A 13843-nucleotide genomic window follows, 5' to 3' on the forward strand; every position below is an offset into this window, starting at 1 on the left:
GTATGAGGTGTAAAGTCTGATGGAGGTAAATCTAAGGGAGAAGGTGGTGGAGGAATGGAAGGGGCAGAGGAACCCTGAATGACTTGTTTCTCTAAGCTAGATATAGTTTTATTGGCTTGAATAAGCCATAAAGCGTAAGGTGAGAAGCTTTAACAGGACCAAGAGAATTTCTCAATCATCTGCCTATCCATTCCCAGTCCTCCAGATCAAGACTTCCTTCTTATGGATACCAAGTACATTGCTGTCTAATAATTACTAATAATTCTACAAACTGGCATTAGGTCACTTTATATCCAGGTGCTTTCAACAGGCACTGAAGCTGTAACTTACACTGAATTTCTTCTTTAGACAAAGAGTTACCCATAGCTGTAAAAAGAAATCAAATATTGAAAGAAATGAAACCTCTCAGTGAAAAAACCTAAATTAGCCCTTGCCATAGACATTCTGGGCAATCCCATGGTTGCCTATTTTTCCTTACTGGAATGTGTGTTGGATGTCTTTCTTCTTTAGCAGGCTTTGGAAGGTCAGTCTCTGTTCTGTGGATTAGAAGTTCACCTCACATGGGGCACCACTTGTCACTTCTTGCTGTGTGATGGAGATGCAAAGATTACTCAGAGCCCAAATATTAAGAACAATGAGAAGCCTGAATGGACTGCACTGAAAAAACTCCCTCAAGAAGGGAGAAACAAGGCACAGACCCGAGTAGGCATTTGCTTCAGGCTTTTATTGTAAAGACAAGGAAATACAAGAGAAAAAACAACTTAATCAATCATTAATCAAAGGAATGAAAAGAAATTGGCTATAGGGCGTTCTCTGGAAAACATCTTGAGAAACAAAGGAGAGAGTGAAGCTGGATAAGAAATGACCTTAATGTTCTTATCTAATCTAGCAGAAACTGTTTGCTGTTTCCAGCACGTGCTGTTTTCAGCACTTAGGTTCTGCATGAAGTGCATTTAGGACTTTTGCCCTTGGTGCACTCCCTGTTCTTTGTCAAGTCTATGTGCTCCCACAGATCTCAAGTTAGGTGTTCTTACAATAAAAAATTAATCTAAGCATATTTATAATAATATCAGTGAAATTTAAAGAACAATAACAATTGTTGGTATTTTATTAATAGAGCTAATTATGCTATTTGCTCTATAGACTTATCTACATCTCTATAATAAGTTATTTACACTTTATTTTCCTGATATTATACTTGATTTATAGATGGGGAAATATACTCTTTGAGGTTATGGAAACTTCACATTTGTCCAATAATTGTCTTCTTTAGCATACAAATTGAAGTTTTTATTGGAAGAAATGAAATTTAGAAATCATTTCTCAGCAAAAATTGGCTGAATCTCAATTTAATATGCTGCTTTATGATCACCAAGAATGTCACACCACTGATTAAAATCATAGTATGTTTTCTATTTCTAAAAAAAGTGGTTGTTATAATTTGGAACACTTTTCAGTATCCACAATTCTTGTTTAAGCTTGTCACACACACACACACACACACACACACACACACACACACAGACACACACACACGCCCCATACTCACCTTTCTTAAATACTTCAGACATTTCAGTGCCTTAAGTAGAATGAGTGGAATAGAAATTTTAAAGGATAAAATTCTAACATTATATAAAGGAAAATTTTGCTGTATTATGAAGCTTTTATTTTCTACAAAACAAACTTAAATGATTTTGTTTAGATATATAATAATTTGGATACATGTCCTATTTCAAACTGGTCCAAAAGAGATGGAAATGTATGCTTCTCAAGTTTTGGACTAGTTTGAAACAGGGCATTTATACAAATATAAATTTTAAATATATATATAATATATATATGTATATATATATAAAATATGTATATATATACATAAGCTACTGATAGTCGGAAAGGGGCTTACTCTTTTGTAATTACAGAAAACAAACTTATCCCAGATATCTAATGCCTATTTCTTCACTATTTTCTACAGCATGTGTATTCTGGAATTTGGAAATATGAAGGTCCATTTGGCACTTATATATAAAGTATATGTTATTAATAATCTATGCTTCTTTATCAATAGATAAATTAAATAACAAACCCTATTATAGTCAGTAACAAGTAATGTTTCTTCATTTGCAAATGAAAGCAATAAATATTTTTTATTAAATTAAAAAAGATTTCCTAGAGAAGCTACAATATAGTGAAGGGAATTTCTGTAAAAAAAAATGAAAAACAAGATTACATTTGCTCTGTATGTTACATAATACACATCAATATTTATAAAGTGTCTCCTCTGTGTCTAGGTTTTTTTTCTCCCTGAATAGATCTCAAAATACAATTTTAGAGCCGAGCCCGTGGCACACTTGGGAGAGTGCGGCGCTGGGAGCGCAGCGGCGCTGGGAGCGCGGCGGCGCGCCCGCCGCGGGTTCGGATCCTATATAGGAATGGCCGGTGCACTCACTGGCTGAGTGCCGGTCACGAAAAAGACAAAAAAAGGGAAAAAAAAATACAATTTTATTTATAAAATAATTATTGTTTAAGAAGTTATAATAAACAAATTATAAGAAGAGTGGGGAGTAAGATAGATATAAGAAAAGTAATTTAAATTGGGTGAGAAATATATTGAACAAGTATACTTATAAACTGTTAGAAAAAAGAAAGAGAAGGAACAAGGATGACAGGGAGGCCATATTGACTTGAATCGGCTGCTAAACCTTTGTTCGTGTTTTTCAGATTGCCCTTCAATGTGCCTTTAATTTATGACAGCACCTTTCTCTTTTCATCTACTTGAGAAAAACATAGTCTTCTTTGCCATGTCCCTGAAGGCTCGCTTGACTTGTTGGTTTCTCAGGCTGTAGATAAAGGGGTTCAGCATGGGGGCTACTGAGGTGTTCAGCACAGCAACTCCCTTGCTCAAAGATACCCTGTCTTTTGCTGAGGGTTTAATGTACATGAAAATGCAGCTTCCATAAGAAATGGAGATGACAATCATGTGGGAAGAACATGTAGAAAAGGCCTTTGTCCTCTGGCTAGTAGATGGAATCCTCAAAATTGTTCTGATGATATATATGTAAGATAGAAATATCAAAGCCAAAGTGAACATTAGAGTAAACACGGCACAGGAAAATCCCATTTTCTCTAGGAATTTTGTGTCTGAACAAGAAAGTTGCAGCAGGGGAAAATAATCACAGGTGAAATGGTCAATAATATTAGACCCACAGTAATCAAGCTTTAAAAGTAACATGAGTGCAGGGAATATGATCAAGAATGAAACCAGCCAAGAAGCAAATACAAGCAGTGCGCAGACTCTGTGATTCATGATGCTCATGTAATGCAGAGGCTTGCAGATGGCAGCATAACGGTCATAAGACATGGCAGCCAGGAGGTAAAACTCAGTGACTCCCAAGAGAATGAAGAAAAATAGCTGAGCTATGCAATTATTAAAGGAAATGGTTTTATCTCCTGAAATAATGGTATCCAGAAACTTGGGTATACTGACAGATGTGAATGAAACTTCTAATAAGGAGAAATTTCTGAGGAAGAAATACATGGGGGTCTGGAGGTGGGAGTCCAGCAGGGTGAGGGTGACAATGGTCAGGTTCCCAGTGATACTGAGCATGTAGGTGATAAGCAAAAAGACAAAGACCACAACCTGAAGCTTTGGGTCATCTGACAATCCCAGGAGGATAAACTGTGTTATTTCTGTATGGTTTCTCATTCTTTAGTTGCTTTTCTTCTGCCAGGCTTATAGGAGAAAGCACAAAGAACAAACTTTCAGAGTTGTGGTTAACAAATATCCAACAGTGGAGCTGGAATTTGGCTGAAATAGTATGCCATTTCTACCTTCAGGGAAAATTTAAGGTCACCAGATAATAACAGTGATACTTTAAATTTTTTCTTTTATAGGTGAAGATTCGTTGGTTAAGGTGGGTTAAAGAAAAGTTCAGTATCACACCAGGATGTGTAATCAGACTTTTCTGACTTCAAATACTACCTATTACCTTTAAGAAATATGTCTACAAATTTCCTTCCCAATGAGGATCACCTTTGTTTTATTGCTCCAATCCCTGTACAAATTTCTCCTTTATGTAAGCATTTAATTACAATGAGAATTCTCAAAGTTGGAAATATGCTTTATTTTTTTAAAGTAATTTTTTGTTCTCAGCCATCTATCAACTTTCATGAACACTGAGTTTTTTCGACTTCTACTACTACCTCATTGCAATTCAGAAATATTGAAACCATTGCCATGAGCAATCTCAGACGTTAGGGATAGCACAGAGAAAGAAGTAGAAATCAATGTAAGGGCTTAAAACTGAGGTTTATTGCATATAAATATTTTGCAATATTTCGTGATGTTTCAGCCTACCTATGTGTCATTTTTATGACTTTTATTCCTATGCAATATACTTTGCTTCCTAATTAAAATAATAAATATAATTATTATTACTAATATTTGAGAAGAATGCCCCCAGTTAAAGAGATAGATAACTGTTCTGTAAGAGAGCTTGTTTAATATTTTATTTATTTGTATTTTAAAAATAGTTTAAACTTTTTTGGAGTTAAAATGATATTGCCGTAATTATAGGCAAGAGAAAAGAATGAGGATAACTAGTTTTAAATCCATTCCACTTACTTGGTCTGAAAATAACAACATTTCTGTGCCTCAGTTTCCTCATCTATAAATACACAGTTTCTTCTTCTGTATACAATTCTATCTCATAAAGCTCTTGTGAGCCTTAAATAAGTTAATACATGTGAAGAATTTAGAAAAATGCTTAACATTTAAAGAAAGCCATATAAGGCATTGTTCTATGAAGAAAGTGTTCCCTAACCACTGAGCCAAAAACCTTTGGGCTTAGAATGGTGTCCCGTGTAAAAGACTGTGTTAGATAAATAATAATAAATATATTTAACACTAAGAGAACCACATAAGAACAACAATAACAAAGAATAGGGTAGAAGTGACCTGGTTGTACAGCACCTGTTAGGCATTCTAGGCAAGTGAATCTTACCTTTGCTCTTCCATCTTTTCTACACAGTGCTTTCCTCCCCCACCATGATGTATCTGCCTCCTTCACCCCACCAGCACCACACACACACACACACACACACACACACACACACACACACACACACACACACACACACACACACACTCTCTCCACTTCTCCTATCTTCAGCCAGGATTTTGATCACCACACCTGAATCATGTTAGATATTCATAGCACATCAGCATTGCTACCCATGGCCAGTTTGTTTCTCTGCTCCTCCTTAGTAATAATCCTTCTGAAAGTAATTGTGAAGCTTGGAGTCAGTAACATATATATATATATATATATGGATATATATCCACATCCATATATATATATATATATATATATATATATATGGATGTGGATATAAATAGCTTTGTGGGTAGCACATTGTAATGACACCCCAAATCACCTCCTTCCTTATTTCCACAACACTAAGTTTAATACCCATTGTTTGCATGTCATAAGAACCTTATACTCATTCTTTCCAACCCAGCACACATATATTATGCTGAAATCTCCTATGAATTAATCCATTACTCTGTGCATTCTTGAAAGTTAAGACAGGATCTTATCTTCAAAACTATTTCAACATAAACCAGTGCTAAGTATAGTGATAGCAAGTTTTAAAGAAACACTCACCTAATTAATTAATGTTGAGTTTGTTGTTGAATCACATGCTGCTGTCAACTGCATAGCATCTCTATTTTATGTTACATTCTAGCCTGAATATTAGGTTCTTTTCCTTGTTTTGCAAAATATATTTGTTACATTACTTACTTTACAAGATGTGTTTACATAGTTGGTCCAAATTTCCTGTTTTGAGTAAATTTAGAACAAAAGATATGTAAAGGATATCATGTTTTATTGACACATAAATTTAAAGAAAAACTCATAAAACATTATTTCTAAATTATTTTCCTTAAACTTCTTTACAATTCATCCTTTCAATTTGCTTTATTTCTGCCCCAGTAACATCACTCCTATTTCATTAGGGTTTGGTTTTCATCAAAAGTGCAAGTTTTTTATAACACCTTGAAGTCACAAAGTCCATTCTCATCGAATAGACAAGATTTGGTTTCAGTCTCAAAATCGAAGTTTCCACAACAACTTACAGCAGAGGTTCAAGTTTTTCAAAATACATGTTAATACATGTTTTTTTATTATTATTTTAAAAATTTATTTATTTTTTCTTGGAACATAGTTGATTGTACATATTTGTGGGGTACAGCATTGAATATCAATAACTGTGTGCAATACGCGATGTTCAAATAAAGATAATTAGTATATTCAACATTATGCAATATAATCGATTTTCATCATTCTTTGCCAATTTCTCCTTTACCCCCCACCCCCTTTCCTACCTCTGGTAACCTCAGTTCTGTTCTCTACTTTTGAAAGTTCAACGTATTATTGTTACTTTTGCATCTTTCTTTTTTGTTTATTTATTTATTTTTTAGCCTCCACTTATAAGTGAGGACATATGGCATTTCTCTTTTCTCTTTCTGTGCCTGGCTTATTTCACTTAAAATAATTTTCTTCAAGTTCATCCATGTTGCTGAGAATGGCAGTATTTCATTCTCTTCTATGGTATATTGTGTAAATATACCATATTTTCCTTATATGAGTACTATTTCATAGTGAACACTGTATCAATGCACTGTATTATTAACCATATTTCAACTTTTATACATATGTATTTCCTCTTAAATTTACTGTTAATTTTAACACTTTTGTGAATAATAATACCAAGACTCACTTTTTTTTTTTTTGCTGCTAGTTAGAGCTGTGAGGGAACTTATAAATAAGTATTGCGAGTGGTCATGAAAGCATCACAAAAAGCAAACACTTCTCTAACCAGTCTTCAAAGACCACAGGAACAGGCTTAAATACTAGAAGCAGGTGATCCAATATCAATAACTGAAGGGGGCATATTATGCTTTTATGTACAAATATTTATGAAAATTATATGGATTGTACATATATTCCAACTTAAAATGAGTTTTATAATAATGATCCGGATTCATAGTACTCTGGTAGAACTCAACTTCAATATTCAACAAGGTGCATATGATTCCTAGAGCCTTAAAGATCCAAGAATGTATTCATGTAGAGCATGAAGGATACCTGCAAGCATTTAACTAATCACTTTAGCTTTTTATTTCTGAATACAGATTCATATCTCCTGGAAGAACATGACTTAGGCTATTAAGCTTTCATTTCCTGCCACCCATTTAATCAAAATGACTTTTACTTGCTTTCTAAGGATTCCTGAGATGGATTCTTTGACCCATTCAAAGTGAAAACTAACAGTGATATTTAATATTTGTTAAAAAAAAAAAAAAAAAAGATGGCTGTAAAGCATCAGGGCTTTCATTCTGAAAACATTTCCATATCCTGCTCTTCCCAAATCCCTGTCATCAAGTAAATATTAACAATGGCCCTCTAAAGAAACTCGGTAAGATACTGGAAATTTCTTTGGTGTCCATGGTGAGAAAGGAACTCTATATTAAAGAGTATGTTAGATTTGAAGAATGTAGAGACGTCCCTTTGAGAGAGTAAACTAGAGACTTTGAATGGTCCCATCGTATTTCTGGGGTGTGTGTGTGTGTGTGTGTGTGTGTGTGTTTTGTTTTTAATAATTTTTTATGTTGCATAGGGTTGAGACCTCCCTTAGTAATATAATAACATTTAAAGTATAGTTTTTCCAACTTTTTCTATGTTTATTCAAGTCTCTCTTGTTCAGCTAAATCTCATTAGAGGTCATTAGAAAAATTTCACAAAGCATATCTCCAAAACAAATGTATTTTACCGATCAGGCCATCCTGTTTCTTTCTACTTTATAAATGTAAATAATTCTTCAAGGTTTAGGTTAATGGAAAAGAAAGGGAAATTATTTAATTCACTGTTGTGGGCAATCTAACTCAGGTTCATCATTACACTAAAAACACTCTGGCACTGCTCAGTCATTTCAGGCTGTGGGCTGCAGCACAAATGTTCCTTTGAAAACTTCTGTCAGCCTGAATGAAACAAAGACTCATCAGGAGAACCCACTGAGTGGTTGAAATAATTATTTTATTAGAATGAATTGATTTTTACTATTTTTATAATTATTTTAGATTACTGTTTCCCTGGAGAAATATGGATAAATTATATTTTTTCATTTCAATAATGATGGGCAGGTTCAATTTTCTGCATTCATACGGGTGTGTATAGAAACAAATCAAGGGTAAGCTATACTACAAAGCTATAATAACCAAAACAGTATGGTACTGGCATAAAAACAGACACACTGACCAATGGAATAGAATAGAGAATCCAGAAATCAACCCTCACACTTACTGCCATCTGATCTTTGACAAAGGCACCAAGCCTATTCACTGGGGAAGGGACTGCCTCTTCAGCAAATGGTGCTGGGATAACTGGATATCCATATGCAGGAGAATGAAACTAGACCCATACCTCTCACCGTATACTAAAATCAACTCAAAATGGATTAAGGATTTAAATATACACCCTGAGACAATAAAACTTCTTAAAGAAAACATAGGGGAAACACTTCAGGAAATAGGACTGGGCACAGACTTCATGAATACGACCCCAAAAGCATGGGCAACCAAAGGAAAAATAAACAAATGGGATTATATCAAACTAAAAAGCTTCTGCACAGCAAAAGAAACAATTAAAAGAGTTAAAAGACAACCAACAGAGTGGGAGAAAATATTTGCAAAATATACATCTGACAAAGGATTAATATCCAGAATATATAAGGAACTCAAACAACTTTACAAGAAGAAAACAAGCAACCCAATTAAAAAATGGGCAAAAGAGCTAAGTAGGCATTTCTCTAAGGAAGATATCCAAATGGCCAACAGACATATGAAAAAATGCTCAACATCACTCAGCATCCGGGAAATGCAAATCAAAACCACATTGAGATACCATCTCACCCCAGTTAGGATGGCTAAAATCCAAAAGACTATGAACGATAAATGCTGGCGAGGCTGCGGAGAAAAAGGAACTCTCATACATTGTTGGTGGGACTGCAAAATGGTGCAGCCTCTATGGAAAATGGTATGGAGGTTCCTCAAACAATTGCAGATAGATCTACCATACGACCCAGCCATCCCACTGTTGGGAATATACCCAGAGGAATGGAAATCATCAAGTCGAAGGTATACCTGTTCCCCAATGTTCATCGCAGCACTCTTTACAATAGCCAAGAGTTGGAACCAGCCCAAATGCCCATCATCAGATGAGTGGATACGGAAAATGTGGTACATCTACACAATGGAATACTACTCAGCTATAAAAACGAATGAAATACTGCCATTTGCAACAACATGGATGGACCTCGAGAGAATTATATTAAGTGAAACAAGTCAGGCACAGAAAGAGAAATACCACATGTTCTCACTTATTGGTGGGAGCTAAAAATTAATATATAAATTCACACACACACATACACACATACACACACAAACCGGGGGGGGGGGGGGGAAGAAGATATAACAACCACAATTATTTGAAGTTGATACAACAAGCAAACAGAAAGGACATTGTTGGGGGGAGGGGGGGAGGGAGAAGGGAGGGAGGTTTTGGTGATGGGGAGCATTAATCAGCTACAATGTATATCGACAAAATAAAATTTAAAAAAAAAAAAAAAGAAAAAGAAACAAATCAAGGGAAGAGGGATATCAGCAAATCACATTTAATGATAATTAAATAACAACAGTCACATTTATAAGGGTTGATATCAAGTATCCACTAATAACCTCACACTTTCAGTTCATTAACTAGCCATCTGTAATTTAAACATGGAAGGAAAAGGAAATAAATTAATAATAGAATTATGGCATCAAAAACACTATTAATTTCTTTTTTATGCCATTATAAGGCCAATTTATCACAGAAAGTGTATGATTTTTAAAGGCATGCATTAAAAATACAAATAGGCAATTTAATAGATGTGGATAATTTACATAATACTTTAAGCTTTAATTTTTCTCTATTTAAAATGGAATTGAAATTTCAAGATTGTTTTTGAGAATTAATTGAAATTACATAAATAAAACTATATAAGTAAAACTATTCTTTAAATTGTATTGCACTTAATAGGCTATACAAGTAGCCATATTATTTATTTTATTTTTCTTTTATTTGGAATTAAATCCCAGTGTTAGGAAGGATATTCATATTAGTTGTGAGTTATTAAAGGCAATATGTATTCAAGTGGCCTAAAAAGTTTTATACTTTATTTCATTTAGTTCTTATAACACAGTTTTTCCAAATGAAGAGCTGAGGCTCAAAGAGATTATGTAACTTAAATTAATTCATATAGCTAGCAAATGACAAAGATAATCTCAGACTACCTAAAATTAAAGTCTGTTCTTAAACACATAACTGTGTAGCCTATATTCAGTTAAAAACACAGAGACTTACAGATACTAATTTCCTGCTTTTAATTTATAGAGACTGAATAAACTTATATAATAGTAAAACATATTAATCCTTTTCATACATTTTAAATATGCCAAGTTTTAAAATACAACCCCAGTATATCCTAATTAATTTGATCAAAAGTTGAGCTGTTAATTAAGGAATCAATGCTAAGATTTGACACTTCCTCTGCCTTCTTTATGTCTGACTTACCTCTGATTTTCATACAGTTTGGCTAACTCTCAAATGCTGGAATAGTAAAAATATTAGCAAATGCCACTGTTGTAATCCAGGGACCAGAATATTTTAGAACATTCTCTCTTTCTCTCATTGAACAAGTTTGCTTTCTATTTTCAGTGTTTTTGTCTTAATTGTCCCATTTTATCCAGAGTGGATATATATATATATATATATATATATTTGATTATATAGAGTGAAGAAGGAGCAAAAATATAAAATAGAAAAAATATCAGAAGGTGTTTTAAAACTGGGATTGTTTCTACATAGATTTTATGGAGCATGAACTATCGTATACTTTATCTACTTTCTGCCACTGGCTCCAGGGGACTAATTCATGAATCAAAATTGCCAGAAGAGGAATGTACACAAAACACTAAGGAATATAAAACATAATACACATTAGCAGTTACATTGGAAAAGGAAGCTTGGGGGACTGTGTCCAATGAGACAGAAAATAACAACAAACAAACAATAAGACTGTGTGAATTTTTTCCCCTTGTCATTATTTTTTAATGCAGAGAGAGCGGTCAAATAGCTAATTTCCTCATGTGGATCTCTACCCAATTCTCCACGCTGTTTTTAAAGCTGGGTATTCACTACCTTGACTAAATACATTCATTATCTCCATTACTTTTAATCTGCATTCCAATAAGAATTTTTACTATGATAATACTACTAACAATTTTTACTGTTTTTGCCTACTCACACCATTGCTCACAAGCAATGGCAGTTGACAAACCTTGTTTTGATTAATTAATGTTATAATTTATAGGCCGATTGTGATATTAGGAGTTAGTACCTTCCCTAACTAGACTACAACAACATAATAACGTCCAAATGAGAGAATGTTACTGAAAAAGACACTAATATTGTTCAGGTCCTAGTAAAAGTTATGCACAGTTTTCAGGTACTTAAACACATTTTCTACTATGTATAAAAATAGAGCAAAGACTAGTTTGTTTATTTGTTTGTTTTATAAATTAGGCCATCATACTGGCTACTCAGACAAACTACTCAACTTTTCTAAGCATCAATTTACACATTTGTAAAAAAGAGATAATCATGTCTATTTTGCCATATGGCTGTGAAGATTGAATAAGATATAATGTAGAACATACCTAGCCCAGCATATGGCTCAGAGTAAGTGCGCTCTACAGAGGAGCTATTATTACTTGGAAAATTCCTTTCAGACTTCCAGCTTCCTAAAAGTAATGGTGATTGCTTAAACATTCATCTTTTTTATATAATTTCAAATACAAATGCAGATAAATAAGAACATATATAGCATATGCCTTTAACATAACTAAGAAATAAAGAGTACAATGAATTTAAAATTATTTCTAAGTAGGAAAACAAATACCCAAATCCATCAGTTGAGTAGGAAGAGTTGGACAGATAATACAGAAAGCCTGCGCATAATATGTTTGTTGCAGATATTTAATTAAGTTCATGTTTCATATAGTCTTTAAAAATAAACTGTTAGTAAAGAGAAGAAACAATTTGAGTAAATTGATTTAAATAGTGTTTACTCCTTTGAGCCATTGAGGTATAAAAATTTTTAATTATTTAGAATAACCAGCAAAGTGATTTATGTTTGACAGCCACTAGTTTTCTATTCAGAATTGTAAATCAATGATTACATGAAACCTTCAGATGGTTTTAAAAGAAGACACAACATAGTCACTTTCAGGTTAAAAAGAAAGCTGAAGCAAATGAGCTCAGCTTTGCAGGTAGCCCTGAGGTGGATATGGGGTAGTGGAAAGTTAAAATCTCATTTTCCATAGTTGAATCTTCACAATGACATTCTTTTATGTTAATATATACTTTCATTTGTTTTTATAAAACACTACTTTATGGACTAAGTTTTTGAAAGCTTGTTTTACTTGCTGGTTCCTCAGGGTATATATAAAAGGGTTCAACATGGGGGCAATTGAAGTGTTGAGGATAGCTACTCCTTTGGTCAAAGATGCTCTTTCTGTAGCTGAGGGTTTGAAATACATGAATATGCAGCTTCCATAAGAGATAGAGATGACAATCATGTGGGAGGAACCCGTGGAGAAAGCCTTTTTCCTCTGACTGGCAGATGGGATTCTCAGAATGGTGCAAATGATGCGTATGTAGGACAGAATCACTAATGCCAACGTGAACAGCAGAGTAACAAAAGCAAAGTAGAAGCCAATCATCTCCAAGAGCCGTGTATCTGAGCATGAGAGTTGTAAAATGGGAAAATAGTCACAGGAGAAGTGATCGATGACATTAGAGGCACAAAAATCTAACTGGAGGATAAGCATGAGGGGTGGGAAAATGGTCAGAAATCCTCCCAGCCAAGAACTAAAGACAAGCAGGGTGCAAATGTTCTTGTTCATGATGGTGGTGTAATGCAAGGGCTTGCAGATGGCAACATAACGATCATAAGACATGGCAGTTAGGAGAAAAAATTCAGACACACCCATGAAGATGAAGAAAAATAATTGAGCTAAACATTTGTTATAGGAAATGGTCTTGACTTTTGTAATGATTGCCCCCAAAAATCTAGGGATGGAAACACTGGTGAAGGTAATTTCTGAGAAGGAGAAATTCCGAAGGAAGAAATACATAGGAGTCTTTAGATGAGAGTCCATCAAGGTGAGGATGATGATGGTTAGGTTTCCGGTGATGCTTAATATGTAAGTTATAAATAAAAAGACAAATATCACAACCTGAAGTTCTGGCCTGTCTGATATGCCCAAGAGTATGAATTCTGTAATTATTGTGTGGTTTCTCATAATGAACTTTTTTCTTTCAAAAAATTCTATTGTTGAAGAACAAACAAAAGAAAAGAATAATGGAAATGTAAAAGAATTGAAGATTTAAATATTGGTGTTAATGTTTCCAATGAAGTGAAGCAATGGACTATTTTCCCCTTAAGAGTCTTTGCAATATTCCTTCATTCCCATTAAAACAGAAAAATTAAACACATCCTCTGTTGAAAAGGAAACATGCATTCACAGATCAATGTTAAAAGTCCCTTCATCAATGACTTCACATAAAACCTCTCTATATAATCAAATATTCTATGTGCGCAGTACATCTTGAATTACAGATTTCTACAATATTTATGAATTATGTCTGTTGTTTGGATATTGAGACATTGTTTTTCAGTT

General features: G+C 34.0%; 2 protein-coding genes across 2 annotated transcripts; both read right to left on the reverse strand.

Moving 5' to 3' along the window:
• Positions 1 to 2764: 2764 nt before the first annotated feature.
• On the reverse strand, positions 2765 to 3703 carry LOC134360584 (olfactory receptor 6C1). Its single transcript, XM_063075162.1, has one exon. The coding sequence runs from the start codon at positions 3701 to 3703 to the stop codon at positions 2765 to 2767; it is 939 nt and encodes a 312-aa protein (XP_062931232.1).
• An 8823-nt stretch (positions 3704 to 12526) lies between these two features.
• LOC134360632 (olfactory receptor 6C3-like) lies at positions 12527 to 13465 on the reverse strand. The gene has a single exon (XM_063075256.1). It carries the CDS (start codon positions 13463 to 13465, stop codon positions 12527 to 12529), a length of 939 nt encoding a protein of 312 aa, XP_062931326.1.
• Positions 13466 to 13843: the final 378 nt, after the last annotated feature.

The sequence above is a fragment of the Cynocephalus volans genome, chromosome 12 (genome assembly GCF_027409185.1).
Source record: "Cynocephalus volans isolate mCynVol1 chromosome 12, mCynVol1.pri, whole genome shotgun sequence".
In the NCBI taxonomy this organism is placed as follows: domain Eukaryota; kingdom Metazoa; phylum Chordata; class Mammalia; order Dermoptera; family Cynocephalidae; genus Cynocephalus; species Cynocephalus volans.

Coding starts and splice junctions, on each gene's coding strand:
- LOC134360584 (XM_063075162.1), bottom strand. CDS start 3,703: ATGAGAAACCATACAGAAATAACACAGTTTATCCTCCTGGGATTGTCA.
- LOC134360632 (XM_063075256.1), bottom strand. CDS start 13,465: ATGAGAAACCACACAATAATTACAGAATTCATACTCTTGGGCATATCA.